The sequence below is a fragment of the Triturus cristatus genome, chromosome 6 (assembly GCF_964204655.1).
Source record: "Triturus cristatus chromosome 6, aTriCri1.1, whole genome shotgun sequence".
Classification (NCBI taxonomy): domain Eukaryota; kingdom Metazoa; phylum Chordata; class Amphibia; order Caudata; family Salamandridae; genus Triturus; species Triturus cristatus.
Window position 1 is genome coordinate 1,248,817,870 of NC_140589.1, and position 16,450 is coordinate 1,248,834,319.

Sequence of the window (16,450 nt, forward strand, 5' to 3'; positions counted from 1 at the left end):
CACGACCTTGCCCCAGCTGAGTGATCAGCCAGTTGTGTCTGATTGGAAGGCCAGACCAGGGGTGGCATAATACATGCTGCAGCCCCTGGGAGGCCTAGGGTACACCTATGCCCTGGGTACCTAGGGTACACTGTACAGGGTCCAATAAGGTGATCCTTACCAATTGGGAATGTACCTAGGGTACATGGAATCCATTTTACAGAGAGAGCAGACAGCCTGGGACCCTGAATGGCAGGATCTCAGGCCAACTAAGTCGAAAAACCAGCTAGACACTAGGCAAAAAGTTGGGGGTAACCATAGTCAGATATCCACCTTCCTACACAACCCCCCCCAAACGAAAGGAGATAAGGCTGGCCTTTACAAGGTAAGCCTCTATTGCCTGAGTGGCCATATAAGGAAGAACCAGCACTGGCATGGTTACCCCCTGTCTCATGGTCCACTAAGCAATCCCTCATCCTAAAGATATCATAGGGTCTCCACCATAGGGAATCTCTACCTTTGGTGTGTCTTTGCAAAGAAAAAGGCTGGTGTTGAGATGGAGTACTGAAGTGAGTGTCCTCAAAGTGAGGCCTCAGCTTCCTCCAATCATCCTCCACCATGGATGCCTTTCTTTCTCTAACTGAGTTGCACTGTGCTCTCAGGGTCAGCCTCTGGCTACCTAAAGCTGGAGGCTGGGTCCCTTTTGTGGGCTGACTGGAGGGACAGGTCAGGTTTGGGGCCCTAAGGTCCCAGGTTTGCCTGTGCCCAACAGAATCCCTCTGGGGGAGGTCCCTAACTACCTGTGAAGGGGATCCCTCAGGAATGTTTTTACCCATCACCTGGCTAGGGCAACTAACCAGGCAATCCTCATTCTTTTGAAGGGGGGGTTCTTGTGGACAGGGGCCCTCTTGGGGTCCACTGGCCTCCCTGACCTCTGCAGCCCTGGGCTGACTGAGGCAGGGTAGAGAGAGGCAGGCTACCTGCACCAGACTGGGTCCCACCTTGGAAGGGGCCACTGACATCAGAGGCTCTGCCAGGCCAGGCCTGGCTACCTCTGGGGCAGTTCCTTCACAAGGGGTGAGGTCAGATCCCTGAGGAGGCTGACCTTTTCCTAATGTCTGGGGGGAGGGAGACTTTTCTTCCTCCCCACTACTCTCTGTCTGTGTGGAGTGATCCATTGTTTCAGGCTTCACTACACCTATATCAGTCTGAGTGTGGGCTGAGACCATTACAGCCTTGCCAACCTTTTCAGGAAGGCACTCAGTTTGTGTTTGAGCTGTGACTGTCACAGCTCTGTCAGTCCCTACAGGGAAGTCTGTCTGTGCCTGGGCTGTGGCTACCACTGCCCTTCCAACCTTTTCAGGGAGGAAAGCTACTTGGACAGGGGTTGTGACTGGCACAACCCCACTACCCTTTTTGGAAAGGCCTACCATTTTGGAATGGGTGTCTTGTTCAACTCCAGCCCAAGCTGAGAGTTCCAAGTCATTCCCCAGCAAGCAGTCCACAGGCAAGGTTGGAGACACTGCCACCCTTTTAGGGCCAGTGACCCCTCCCCAGCTGAGACATACTTCTGCCATGGGATGCCTATTTTGTTTGCCATCAATGTTAGTTACCTGGTATGAGAAACCAGGCAAAAGCTGCTCAGAGGGAACTAGCCTATGGGCCACCATAGTGATGCTAGCTCCAGTGTCTCTGTAGGCCTCAGCTTTTCTACCATTGATGTAGGGTTCCTGTCTGTACCTACCCAAAGTGTTGGGACAGGCAGTGAAGTTGGCAAACCCCATGCCACCATCACAGACAAGAGTAGCTGCTGCAGGGGAATTGGCTAAGCCAGGATCCCCCTGTGTTCCCCAAGAAAACCCAACCAAATTTTTGGGGGCACTCCCACCACCTGGGGGATTACTGCTGACAGTAATAGGTGGTGTGACAGGAGTAGTTGGAGGAACAGTTTTGTTTTTAGCCTGTGGACAACTGCTGTCAGTTTTCCAATGCCCAGGTGTTTTACACACATGGCAGTAAGGCTTTTTAACTGTGGAAGAGGAGGGAGCTTGGGACCCACCACCCTGTGTGGAGTTTTGGGGCCCTGAGGAAGATTTCTCTTTTGCTTTATCCCCACCCTTCTCTTGAGGCTTGGTGGTATCTTTCTTTTGGTCACCACCCTGATTTTTAGGCCTAATCCTGGTCCTGACCCATTTATCTGCCCTCTTTCCCAATTCTTGGGGAGAGGTCAAATCTGAGTCTACCAGGTGTTGATGGAGAAGCTGGTTTTGACAATTACTAAGGATCTGCTCCCTCATAATCAAGTTGTACAATCCTGTATAGTCCTGCACCTTGCTGCCAGTTAACCAACCTTCCAAAGCCTTAGTGGCACAATCCACAAAATCAGACCAGTCCTGTGTCTGTGTCTTCTGGGTGTCTCTGAACAACAACCTATATTGCTCAGTGGTTAAGCCAAACCCATCTATCAGAGCACTCTTCAGGACTTTGTAATTGTTTGCATCCTCATCACTGACTGTGAGGAGCTTGTCTCTACCTTTATCAGAAAAGGAGAGCCACAAGATAGCTGCCCACTGACTTTGGGGTACCTGCTGTACTTTGCAGGCCCTCTCCAAAGCAGTCATCCATTTGTGGATGTCATCCCCATTCTGATATGGGGGGACTATCTTGCTTAGGTTTCTATGGTCATAAGACCTATCCCTATCTCTAGGAATGTTGCTGCCACCAGTGGGTTCTGACCCACACAATTTTTGCTCTCTAGCCAGAGCAAGCTTCTCCTTGGCAAGGGCAATTTCTTCCCTCTGAATCCTCAGATTAGCTTCCCTCATTCTGGCTTTATGCTCCTTTCTCTCAGGTGAACTCATTCCCCTGTGAGAGGAAGCACTAGAGATGCTAGAAACATGGGAGTGGATGGATTCCACTGAAGGGGATCTGTCCCTCCTGTTTCTCTGTGAAAGCCTACTTGGGGGTCTGTATGGGGGGACCCCATGCAAACTCCCATGTAAGCTTAGGTTAGCCTGGCTAAGTCTCCTTACTTGGCCCTGGCTGTCTACCTCCCCATCTGAAGGCCCATCTGACTCCTCTGTGGTGGGTAGACCCCTATCTACAGCTATGGCACCATCCCTGGCAGCTCTTTCAGCATCATAGGCCTCCAGAAGCTCCACTAGCTGTCTAAGGGTAGGGTTTGCACCCTGTTTTATTCCTCTGGAGGTACACAAGTGTCTCATCTCCTGGAATGTGAATGTATCATACCTAGAGGGAACCTGTCTAGGATTCTCCTCTCCTGAGGGAGCATCAGTGTGATCTCCATTCAGGGGCATGACTCTAGTGAGGGTGTGGTGTGTGCACCTACCTACACTAGTTGTTTCTACTAAACCTCTCTAGTAGTTGTAGTCAGGGTGTGTTACTTCCTTCAACCTACAACCACTAAGTCCAGTAGGACTTAAGTATACTAGACTATGTTATATGTACCTAGACAATATCTGTGTGATCTTCCAATTTAGTATCTCAAGATTATAATGGTATTACAACAGCAAGCTCAGATCCCAACCGCTGCTCACCAATGTGAGAAGTTGGCCTGATGTATGATGTCACTAGTTCTAGTGTACACCCTATATCAGTCCAAATACCCTTATGGTGATTGGTTGTAAAGTCAACCTTATAGACCAGCTATCCTAGTGGTAGCATGGACAAGAGCAGTCTTAGGCTAAACTCTGAATGGCATGTGAAGCCAGCTGTGATACCATATATAATCCCTTGAATACCAAATGAAAGGACACCACAACAGATATATATATAAAATAAAGTGTATTTATTCTAAGAAAACCCTCAGCACTCTTTATGAGATTAGAGGTAAGTACAACACAGTCTTATTAATGCATACAGTAAGTCACACAGGTAAGTAATACAGTTAGGCCCTAGGGGCCACGCAAACCATATACTAAGTAAGTGGTATAAGAACCACTGTCACGGAAATAGAGTAGGCCTAGGCCTAGGGAATCGCTGGGGCTACACTAGACTACCACAGGATAGGAAGTGGGAGGCCCACGGGATTCGTGTGCAGAGTGGAAACACTCACGCGTAATGCGTAAAAGTCACTAGCAATAGTACAGTTTAGAAATAGACAGATTTAGGACACTTCCGGAGTAGCTAGGAAGTTGAGACTTGAAACTTAGACACTAGGATAGTCACTATCCTGATGAGCACCGGAGTACCCAAGTTACCTAGCCCACAGGCTGCGGGTGCATAGGGGTGAAGTTGCGTCGGGTTTCGTCGTCGACTCCTATGGATGCCTGAAGAAAAGATGCTGACAGGCAGTCAGTGAAGAGTGTCCGGTGGATCCCAAGCCTGGGATCAAGAAGAGAAGAAACCTGCAAGCAGAGGGGACAGAGTCAAGGTCACTAGCCAGTGACCACGTGGAACCAGGAAGGAACCAGGCGATGTCGTGAAGAGTTGCAGGTGAAGGTGAAGCTTGTCGCTGCAGCCAGGAGGACCAGGAAGCGTCGAGGGCGACCAGGACCAGGAGGCGAGCTGTCCCACGAAGGCTCTTGCTGTCGGCGGCGTCGAAGTTGGACTAGGACTCACCAAGCCTTGGCAAGCGGAACCCACGAAGAACAAAGGACTTGCTTCTGGTGCAGACCAGGAGGGTCTGGGGTGCTTCTTCTTTGCAGAGAAGCGGGAGCCAGTCTGGAGGAGCCAAACCAGCGCAGAAGATTTCAGGGAGCGTCGTCACAAAGGCCACTAGCCAGCGGGCAAGCAACCGGACAACGCGGCAAGCAGGAAAATGCTGAAGGGCCCCACGCAGGACTCGTGGAGTGTGGGGGGCTGATCTTCGGTGCAGATGGTGCTTGGGGGTGGGGCTTCTCAATCCCCGGTGCACAACTTCGAGGGTGCCTCAGAAGCTGCGCTGTAAGTTACTAGCCACTTTTCCCAGGTAGCCGGTCCCACGTCGCTCGTCGCCTCCACGGATCTCAGCTCTGCTGCAGATGTGGATGAGGGTCGGAGAAGTCTGGAAATCAAGGCTCTGGTCGGGCTCTGCAGTCGGTTCCTCGTCGAACGTCTCGCAAAGCAAAGGGTAGTCACTTGATGGTGCCTGTTTGCACAGGGTAGCCACTCCTTGGCCACAAGGGAGATTCTTCAGTCTTCTTCTTTCGTCGAATGTCGAAGGTCCAGAGTTTCTGTTCAGTTTTGCAGGTTCAGGATAATCTAAAGTCTTGAGGCCCAACTCCCACTCTTATACTAATCTGGGGGGCTGGGGCTACCTGCTAGGTCACGCCTTATGGGTGGGACCTGGGAGGGGGTGGTTACACCCACTTCCCTTTGTCCAGTTTCGCGCCAGAGCTGGGGCTGGAGTGCCCCAGCACCGGTTTGAACTGGACTATGCAAGGAACACCTTGTGTGCCCCAGGCATGTCTCATTCCTTTCAGCCCACCCTGCCCCAATACACTAAAGGCTGTCTGGGGAGGTGCTAGCACCTCCCCAAGCAGGAAACCTATTGTCCAGGCCTCCCTGGCTGGGATCACTCCCAGCTGCAGGAGGTCAGACTTGTGTCGTGGCAGCAGCATCCATTTTGTGATGCTGAGGCTTTGGTCAGAGGTTGCACAGCAAAATAGGATTTTAACATGTCTCTCCCTCTAGAAGGGAGGAATAATATCCTCATCGCCAGAAATGGCATGGGGGTATTATTCCCGAGTGTTAGACACCTTACACGACATGTTTTGATAAAGCCAAACCATAGTTACCATAACCGTCTAAGATTATAAGGCACTTTAAGAGTATATGGTAGGCTATATCATAGAACAGCTATAAGGACATGGTTCCGAAAGCTGCAGACAGGCTCAGCTCATGCTAGAGCACCATCTCACATGTTACCAAGCACTCTGCCTCCAGGATTGTCAAGGCCTGCCATAGGAGTGACTGATAGGTACACATGTGTCTATATATAGGGTAGGTATAGGAATACTACACCTAAGCAAGGGGTGATTACACGACCTTGCCCCAGCTGAGTGATCAGCCAGTTGTGTCTGATTGGAAGGCCAGACCAGGGGTGGCATAATACATGCTGCAGCCCCTGGGAGGCCTAGGGTACACCTATGCCCTGGGTACCTAGGGTACACTGTACAGGGTCCAATAAGGTGATCCTTACCAATTGGGAATGTACCTAGGGTACATGGAATCCATTTTACAGAGAGAGCAGACAGCCTGGGACCCTGAATGGCAGGATCTCAGGCCAACTAAGTCGAAAAACCAGCTAGACACTAGGCAAAAAGTTGGGGGTAACCATAGTCAGATATCCACCTTCCTACAGTTATTCTTGGCAAATGCTCTGTATGTCATACATAGGATCTTAAACCGTATACGAAGTTCCACCGGTAGCCAGTGCAGCGTTTTCCTAGCCTCCATGGCCGAAGAGCGTCTGGGGATATCCAGAACAAATCTGGCTGTAGCATTTTGAACTACCTGTAAGCGTTGTAGGAGGCTCCTATTTAGCCCCGCATACAACGCATTACAGTAGTCCAAACGTGAACCAATAAGTGCGACAGCAATTTGCTTTCTGGCCTGCAAGGAAAGGTATTTCCTGATCCTGCGAAGAGTGTGGATCAGACCCCAACAGGTGGAGATGGTCCTACTCACCTGTTTGTTCAAATCAAGAGCAGGGTCTATCAGCACCCCGAGATTCTTAGCAGATGTAGTGGGGGAAGGACAGATTCCCAGCGAGTCAGGCCACCAATTGGCTGACCAGATGTTTTCTTTCCCTCCAAACACCATCACCTCAGTCTTCTCCCCATTCAGTTTAAGGGAGTTCTGGATCATCCAATGACCGACCGCCTCCATACAAGATCTAAACTTGGAGGCGGTTTGCACATCTGAAAGGGGGAGAGAGACGAGTATTTGGGTGTCATCTGCATAAGAGACTACCTCCATCCCGAACGTTCTTATGAGTCTGGCTAGACTCATAAGTTCCGTTGGATGTTCTTTTTTCAACATTTTCCGCATCGGTCTAAAAATATTGAAATTATTTTTCACCTCGGTTTCCCCATAGACATTTTAAAATATATTCAGAAATGTTGCCTCTCCGTGAATCTCTACTGTCTCCGTACATCATTTTGCGTCACAAATGTTGAGTCAAAGGGTAGTACAATACCACCACCCTGTGGACACTTCAGCGCACTATACTAAAGACACGTATGTAGTGGGACAGAAACTAACTGCATATCAATCAACGCCTCCTTACATTCTAACTGGATTTAAAGAAAACAATGCATTTGGCGAAAATTAATTTGTCAAATACATTTCTCTTGAAAAAGTGCATCAGGAATAGGTACAGAAACAGACAGCTCACGACCGAGAATCAGATGTTTGCGCGTCTTTAAAGGAAAATGTTAATATGTTTTGCTATTTCATGATTATATGGGAAAGACGACTAAATGTGCACACTGCAAACAAATGATTGAGGGCATGAGATGTGAAAATTAGGTAATCCAAAAGAAGACAGAGGGAAAGGTTATCGTACTATTATTGTCCGAAAGGGAGTGGGGTTAAGGAGCGCAGGCCGGGGAAGGAAGTACACGAAAGGCACGTGCTCCGAGTTGCCCAGGCATTATATTTGTTTGATCCTACGCAGGCGGGCAACTAGAGCCAAATTTCGGGGGGGGGGGGGGGGGGGGGGGGGGGATCTGAAAAAGATTTGGGGGGGGGGGGGTGCTAAGTCTTCCAGCCATAGGCAGAGTGACTGTAAGAAGGGGTGTAAACACAACAATAGCCTCATAACGAGTAAATGGTCTTTTAAAGACCTGTGAAGTACTCGGGTCCTGCTGCAATTAGACGGACGCCAGCCCGCGAGGCTGTCTCAGCCGGGCTGACACACATGACGGGGTGGGGGGGGGGGGGGGGCTGAAGTCCGGTGAGCATGACCATACGTGATGTGCATTTCCAGTAACGCTGCATGATACCACGAGGGCTAGTTGAAGTTATGTGTGGCTTATACAGTATGCATACACCCACAGCGCTTGTTGGTGCCGGCGAGTGAACAAAAACAAATTTAGGATTAAATGAAAATATGAGCTAGTCACGAAAAGCTGAACGACCACCGTGTACTCACCTGAAGGTACGTTTTGGGAACAAGGCCTTTCTTTCCTTTGTTATTTTCAGCAACCCACCAGCCATCCGGTCTCTTATCGAGTATGTGCAACAATTCACCTTTCTTCAATGTAAAAGAAAAACAAAAGTCAAACATGAGATAGCTTTATGGTCTTAATAAATTAATCAACTGCATTTTCATTTTGCACTGAAGCCGAAACATGATACACATTCAGCGGTCGAAGTGGGGGAAAAAAAGTAGGGGAACTGTGGGCGGAGAATGAGAGGGCGGGAATAACCCAAGGATTGGCTCAGTGGGCGGAGCCAGAGGTGTGGCCAGAATGCACAAACATCCCAATTTGTAGTATTTGTTTGGCATTTCACTGCCCAGTTTAATCAACCAATGGATACACATGATTATATAAGATTATAATGAGTTATTGACATTAAAACACATTCACAAAGTGGGATATGCTTCTAATCACAGAATGTCCCAAATACGATAAAATGTGGAAGCGCAAGCCATTTGTTGCTGAGCCATGGAGTTTGTCATCAGCACTTCTCCCTTTTTCCAAAACAGCAGTTCAAACATGAATGGCAAAATATCCTAGTTTGCAAATCTTTTCTATATCATTATGGCTCTGCCATATTTGCCTCCTAATGCCAGATCCGCTGCATAATCTGACCATTTAAACTAATAAATTGTTTATAGCTCAAACGTATCAAAAGTTAATAAAAAATGTGAATTGTTTTCCTGTGAGTGGATGGCTTATTGCAAAGGTTGACTGATCACCTTTCTCACTGTTGCATTTGTATGTTACACTGGTACTAATAAGGCAAAATCTTTCCAGAGACTGTTAGCATGTGTACACATGTCAAAATGAAAAAATATCAGCACATATACTGCATTACGCTGCAGCCTTTTTTTAATGCATAATTTAGTCAACACTGCGGCATAATTTTATCCTCCTTTGCTGCATATTTAATTCCAGTGGCCCCACAGCAAGCAGCACATGGTAAGAGTGCTTGTGAATGAAGCAGAGAGACTGAAGTTTGCGGACTTAGTTTGGTGTGCGTGCAAAGTCTGCATTGCAAATCCCTGGTGAGCTGCAGCTACTACTTCTGAAACAAGGCCAATGGAGCTAACTATGGGTGAGGCAGACTGGTCTCAAGGGCTGGGCCGGCCTTTGCACTGGTGGTGATCTGTGTATTAATGTTTGTTATTACTCCCTAATGAACACCTCTGCCATGGATTCCCTCACTACCAGCCTTTAACAGTGCCCTTCAAGTCTCCATAACCACACTCTCTCTCAGATGCATTTAATTTGATTTACAGCGCCACTCATACCAGTGTAGGGTGTCAGAGCACTTTACATCACACACATTACTCAGAGACAATCAATATGTGTGTAAATCACTGTATAGAAAATGTTACATAAGACTAAGAACTCCAAGGTGTAGGAGCCACATGACAACCATACTAGTAGGTCGTATAGTTAAATAGTGATTGGTCTGGAGAAATATAAACTCAGAATTTAAAACGTAATACCATGGTTGGGGGTTCTCTTTAATAATCAGAATTGATTTCTGTCCAAAAGAACACTTTTTGCAACATTAGGATAATCAAAGACTGGGGGGGGGGGGGGAAACACAACGCTCTAATTTATACCTTGCAGTTTGTATGCAGCTCTTAGATGAAAGTTAATAGCTCACTGTTGTATGTTAGGATTTTTACTTATAAACTGCAAGTAACAAAAGGATCTCTCTGACAAAAGCAGTAGCCCACTGACCTATTTACATTATGTGCACTTTGTGATCTGTGTAGGAAGGTGGAATCTGACTGCATGGTTGCCCCCTCTTTTTTCCTGGTGTTTTGCTGGTTTTTGACTTAGTCTGGCTGGGATCCTGCTATTCTGGACCCCAACCTATCTGCTTTCTCCCTTAAATTGATTACAAGTACCATAGGTACCCTCCAGATTGGATTCTGGGGTATAAGTCCCTAGTATATGGTATACTATGTACCAAGGGCATAGGTACCCCAGAGGCCTACCAGGGGCTGCAGCATGTATTGTGCCACCCCTGGGAAGCCTTCCAAAATTACACCACAGGCCTGCTACTGCAGCCTGGGTCAGGTGGTGCATGCACCCCTTACTGTGATATAGGTTCACTATATTTCTCCATATCACTGCACATATAAACCTATCAGTCACCCCCATGGCAGGCCTTACCAATCCTGAAAGCAGAATGCTGTGTTTTATGTGAGAGGGTGCCCATGCCTGAGCAGAGCCCCTCTGCAGCCTTCTGAACCTTTATTCTGGGGTTGTTTGTGATGCAGCCAAACCATACACTCTTAAGTGCATTATATCCAAACGGTAAATGCTAACTTTGGGATGGCTGCACGGAAACATGTCGTGTTTGGTGTCAAACACTTTGGAATCATACCCCCACACTAGTAACTGGTGTGGGAGTATGATCCCACCCTTCTAGAGGGAGAGACATGACAGCACCTGTATACCCGGTACCAGCTAACGGAGCCCTGGCATCACAAAATGGATGCTGCCAGCCACAGACACGAGTCTGCCCTCCTGCTGCTGGACGAAACTCCGGCAGGGGAGGCCTGGACAATAGGTTTCCTGTCACAGGGAGGGGTCACCACCTCCCACACAGGCTTTAATGTATTGGGGCTGGGTGGGTGCACTCCAAGAGTGCTTTGAAGTTCAGCACTGGGGGCACAGTTAGTGTCCCTGTGCATAGTCCAGCTCAAACCGGTTGCAGGGGTTACCAGCCCCTGCTCTGGCGCGGAACTGGACAAAGGAAATGGGTGCAGCCACCCCTCTTTCCTGACCCTCCAATAGGTGGATGCCTAGAGTTTGTCCCACCCCTTCCTTGGGTATAAGAAAGGAACCCCTGGCTACAGGACTTTAGATTACACCTGGACGAAACTCTGATACTGAATCCAGGAACTTCGACGATCTACATTGAACTAAATGAGTGAAGAATCTCCTTTGGAGTAAAGGAGTTACTCCCCTGCAAGGCAGGCACCAAAGACACCTGACCGGTTTGCATCTCCAAAGCTCCCACCGGACTCCGAAGAATTTTGCAACACAGGAGGTGGGTTTCCGTGGTCATAGAGGTTGATCAGTGCCCACAGCAAGTCTGAGACCCATATCCCTCGTGGGGACCGTGCAACCCGAACCCCTGGCCACCGCGCCACTTTGCAGAAGCATCAGCTTTCCAACGACTCCTGCAGCTGAGCTTTGAGTTACTTGTAGCCCTGACCCCGAGCAGCATTTGCACTGAAGATTGCTCGCCTACACTCCACGAGTGTTCTTTGAGCTGGCACTTTGTGTTTTCTCTCGAGGTCCCTTCGCGATCCCTAGTCCGTCGACTGGTGGGTCCCTGTGAAGGCAACTTTAATTCTAATTGGGCTTACCTGGTTGCTCCAGACGTGCCCTGACTCTCCATTGCTTGGGGAGTCCCCAGAACCTTGCTGGTCAGCACCGAAGCATCTTTTCTCTTCCTGCGTGGGTTGCTGTTGCCAAGGCTTGTTGTGTTCAATCCGAGCACCGACACCGCAGCATCTTTCGTGGGACAGCTCGAATCCAGCTCCTGGTTGTCGTCGACACCTCCTGGTCCTCGGGGCTGCAGAGTCAAGCTTCGCCTTTTTGCACCTGAATCACCCGACATCGTTGGGCATTCGTCTATCGTGCCCCTGGTCACTGGCAAGTGACCCAGACTCTGTCCCCTCTGCTTTCAGGTTCTTCTGATCTTCGATCCAGGCTTGGATCACACCGGACACTTTTCTCCTTCCCAGCAGCAGCACTTTGCAGCAGATCGCTATTGAAATCAACAACGATTCCCGACACCATTTGACAACTATGCACCCAGCTTCCCTGGGTGAGGTAACTCCAGTACTCCGGTGCGCCCGTGGGTGCTGGCCTAAATCTAAAGGGGTTTGCTCAAAGTCCTCTCCTAAGTGTCCTTAACTTCTAAAATTCCAACAGCGACTTTCCCATAGAATAGTACGGGGCTCACGCCTGTGTTCTCACACTGCACACGTCCTCTTTGGGTCTCCTGTGTCACTACCTTTCGTGGTTCCTTGGGATCCCAGCAATTCTACGTGCTCTAGGCACTGTGTCTAGTCAAGGCGTGGTTCTTATACCACTTTCTTAATATATGGTTTGGTCCGCCCCGGGACCCAAGTATATTGTGCTATTTACTGTCGTTTTAGAACTGTATTATTGTGTATCTTGGACTCTAATCTCATAAAGAGATTAGTAGTGAGTGTTTAGAAATAAATACATATATTTTATATATACCTTGTGTGGATCTCCTTTCATTTAGTAATTCAAGAGGTTATAATCTGGTAAACCAAGCTGCTTTACACTCCTTCAAGACTTAGCCTGAAGGCTGCTCTCCATAGCTACCACTCGGATAGCTTTCAATAAAGGTTGTCTTTAAACCTATCATCAAAAAGGGTGGTTTGGACTGGTACAAGGTGCCCACTATAACTAGTGGACAGCATATACCAGGCCAACTTCTTACAATCTGCATGGTACATGTTCTTTGCAGAGGGCACATTAACCCTCTGAGCTACCTTTCCATGAATCAAAACTTCCACTAGACAAAATGATCTTTCTCTAGGAAGAACATTAACACCAGAGTCATCATGACATTTTTATTGTTGCCGAAAATTGCTGGAGGCCAGGAAGGAGGCAGCAAGCGCTTTTAAAACCTTAATATACTTGCAAACATAATGCCTCAACCCAAAGTCAGCACCTGGTGCGGTCACAGCGGTTGCACTGCCCTAGAGCTGGCCCTTCTCAAGTGTCCTGTGACCTCAGTGACAGAGTCACTGTCGCTCTAGGGTATGCTTCTTCATAGTCCCGTCTGAAAGACTGGAGGCGAACTTCAGTATCGATTGTGGTGGACAAACCTTGAAACTTAACCAACACTTGCCACTGCAAGGGTCCACCTGCTGGTGCTAAGGCACCAGGGCTTCTAAGCTCTTGCGCAGCCTTCTAAGGTCTAGCATAGGAATGTGCTCCCTCAGGAGAGTGGTCAGGTGGACTGGTTATTAAGGCTGAACCTGGTTCCCCAGTTCCAAATTCTGTAGCTCTGGCCATAGTGCCACATCCTCTCCCCCACTGAACACCATACTGCCTCAATGAGAAAAACTCTAAAACTACAACCCTATTGCTGCCGGCTGTAAACACCTGGATGCGGCTCAATTTAAATGACGCACTAGACAAGAGCAATATGCGGCCTAAAAAAAAAAAGTAACATCCTGGAAAAAGCAAACCCTCATAGGGAATGCAAAATTTAGCAAACCATGTGAAATGTAAGCAGAAACAACATGGTTACCTTAACGCGTTTACACTCACTGTTCAGAAATCAGTGAGTGCTTTTGCCTGAAAAGTTAAGGACATGACTACAGGGCCCTAAATGGACCCATTTCAATGTCCATTGCTTATATCCTTACAAAACAAGCAGAATGGTAAAAAGACTACATCCCTGGATGCAGAGCCGCAGTACACATTTTGTTTTCCAATCCACACTTTGCAGTACCTCCAGGATTGCTGCACTAGTTGCAAGCCCAGGGAAAACAAAGACAAGAAAACAAAAATAGCGAATGTCAGAAGGAGCGGAACAACAATAATAACTATCCCAGCAATTAAATATTGCAATCAAAGGATGTAGTCCAAACGATCTTCTTCCAATACGATTCCTTAATTAAAGTACTTGAATATTTTTCAAATGGATTACTCCAACATCATTGTCGTGGTTATTATATATCCAGCGAGTATATTGCAAAATTCAGAATCTTTCTTCTTACAACAAATTTCTGAAGAGATTTTTTCTTGTATACATTCATAATTCGTGCATATCCAATATGTTGATTATAAAATCTAGGCAACCGTGACCATATTTTACGTAACCCCAGCCAACGCGTTTCGTCCCTATAGGGACATCATCAGGGCTCTTATTTGTTCAAATCGTCCCTTTTAAATCCACTGTGAATTGCTTTTTCTTATTCATAGGAGTCTTCACATACAGACACCCATACTTAGAACACTTCCTCAGTCCCAGGGACTGCGGAAGTGAATACGAAAAAGCAATTCACAGTGGATTTAAAAGTGACGATTTGATTAATTGAGATTGCTTGTATTTTATATACCCATTGGGTGCACACAGAGCAGGAAACCTTCATCGTTGTGACTAGTTGTTTTTAAACAAAAATAGCGCTTCATTGGCAAACTCTGTAAAAGGGGCGCTAATGTGTTTGGGTGTAAATAAAATCAATCTGGCCAGTTTGCTACCACTCCGTCTTAATTTATTTAGTTATTTTTCGTATTTTTAACCTTTTATTCCAGATGCTGCACTTTGGAATTAAAATGCGACATTTCCAGCAAAAAAATTTTTCTTGTTTGGATCCATTTCACAGGGGAGCAAATAAAAGAAAGGAGAGGAAAGTGTGAAAACCCGGTCTTGAAGTATCGGTTTTCAGTAAGATAAGAACTGCTAGACAGAAAGAGAGGGAAGAAGGAAAGAGTGGGGCGGGGGGCAGCTGAAGCGGCAGAGCAGAAGTGGACACTATTTTCTTCTCTGGGCGAGAAGGAAAAGGCAGTCTTGTTACTTCTCTGCGCCCGCCCTCGAACGCCAGGAACACTCCAGGAACGCCGAGCTTTATTTGTAAGTGATGGTAATTTCTTGCGTCCTGGGACGCATTTTCAAAATAAAAAAGTAGGGGAACGCAATCCCTGGAATTGAAGAAGTAAGGGCACGCCGTGCCCTGCCGATCCCGCCCACTTCGACCACTGTAATAACACATTCCATAAACGTTACTACCTGTAGTAACTTCCACACTCCTACGCATCTGTATAGGACATTCTGCTATAGGACAGTCCTATAAACCTATGATGCTAACAGACAGAGTGGGTGAAAACATCCACCCTAGATCCAAGCCCGTCTCACCCATGGAGCTTCTCTAATACAAGTCTTATTTCTCTGCCAGAATTTCGCTCAGAGTTACAACCTGTAAGGAAGGTGATTGACATGAATGAAAGATGTGTAGAACTATGTATACAAGAGTAGCTACGGCGAGTAACTTTTAATTATGTCCCAACTCCTTCAGTGCAACAAATAGGGCATTTTCTAAGCATGAGTTACGAAAGAAGGTCGACCACTGTAAACTACTAGGCAAATATGTTTATCATCATGGCTTCACCAAACTGGGAACCAGCCTTGAAACTAGTATCCAACACAATGCTCACAGAAGGCATGGAAAGTAGCCTTAAAGTAGATTTCTAGTTATCATTCATTTCTCTCCATCTCTGAATGAAATGTTATTCTAAGCAATGGCTTTTCCTCGTCTTTGTCAGGAGAGTGAAGCACTCGAGGAGGACCTACAAGCAGCTTTTAGCACTGGTGTGTGTGTTGAACCAAAAACACTGGGTCATCAGGCATGGATGCAGAAGCCCCCACTGCTGGACTATTTGGATTTGGAAGATATATAGGTGTTGATTGTAGGATAACAGGACAGGAAGAGGGTGTCTGGAAACTGCAACACCAAGAAGCTGGGATGCTGAAGTCGTTTTCTCTATAATTGGTTGACAGAAACATCGTTTGGGATTCAGGGCCCCTCTAAGAAGTAAGTCTTAACCTTTTCTCATTTCCTAAAAACTGGTTCCTAGAGACGCTGCCTGGAATAGTAGAACAATATCAGGCTGCAAACACCTTGACAACAGGGTAATATAATGCAAAAAACAAGAATGCTAGAAATTTGAACTATCTACAATATATGTATTTTTTAAATGTTTTTATTAAATTTTCTCCCTTTTTATACGTGGCACATACCAAAGAAACAAGGTTACGGTACATTCAAGACGATAATAAACAGGAACAAACAAAAAAAGATACACTGCCCGGTATGTACTGGCTGTCCACAGCACAATACTGAATAATTCATTAGTAAATTACAATGTCTCTCAAACACAGCCAATAGTCTTATAACATAAATATCTAAGCCCCTCAATTAAATAGACATCAGTAATAATAAGTGAATACGGACAACTAGTACTACTTAACAGATTATTGTACAGCCTACCCTAAATTTGCTGTATCCAGTCCGTGACAGGAGCCCAGATTTTGCAGCCCTAGGCCCTTTTTCTTCTCCCTTTGGTCTTACAAATTGAGGATTCTAAATTATAAATAGCTAGTAACCTTGACCGCCAATAAATAAAGATAGGTGGGTCAGGACTAATCCATTTGTTGGTTATACATGAGCGAACCAACGCCATAGCAATGAACAAAATAGCCATCATAGATTTTGACCTTAAATTACCCTCCCTATCAAATCCCACGCCCAAAATTACAGATTCCCCAGTGATTCTTA

At 46.9% G+C, this 16,450-nt stretch overlaps 1 protein-coding gene across 2 annotated transcripts in view; it reads right to left on the minus strand.

Moving 5' to 3' along the window:
- Window positions 1–16,450, minus strand: part of NPHP1 (nephrocystin 1) — a 708,547-nt gene that overhangs the window by 509,055 nt on the left and 183,042 nt on the right. For both annotated transcript variants that reach the window (XM_085612188.1, XM_085612187.1), the window contains exon 6: window positions 8,078–8,179. In XM_085612188.1, the coding sequence (XP_085468314.1) occupies window positions 8,078–8,179 (102 nt within the window). The remainder of the gene's footprint in view (window positions 1–8,077; window positions 8,180–16,450) is intronic.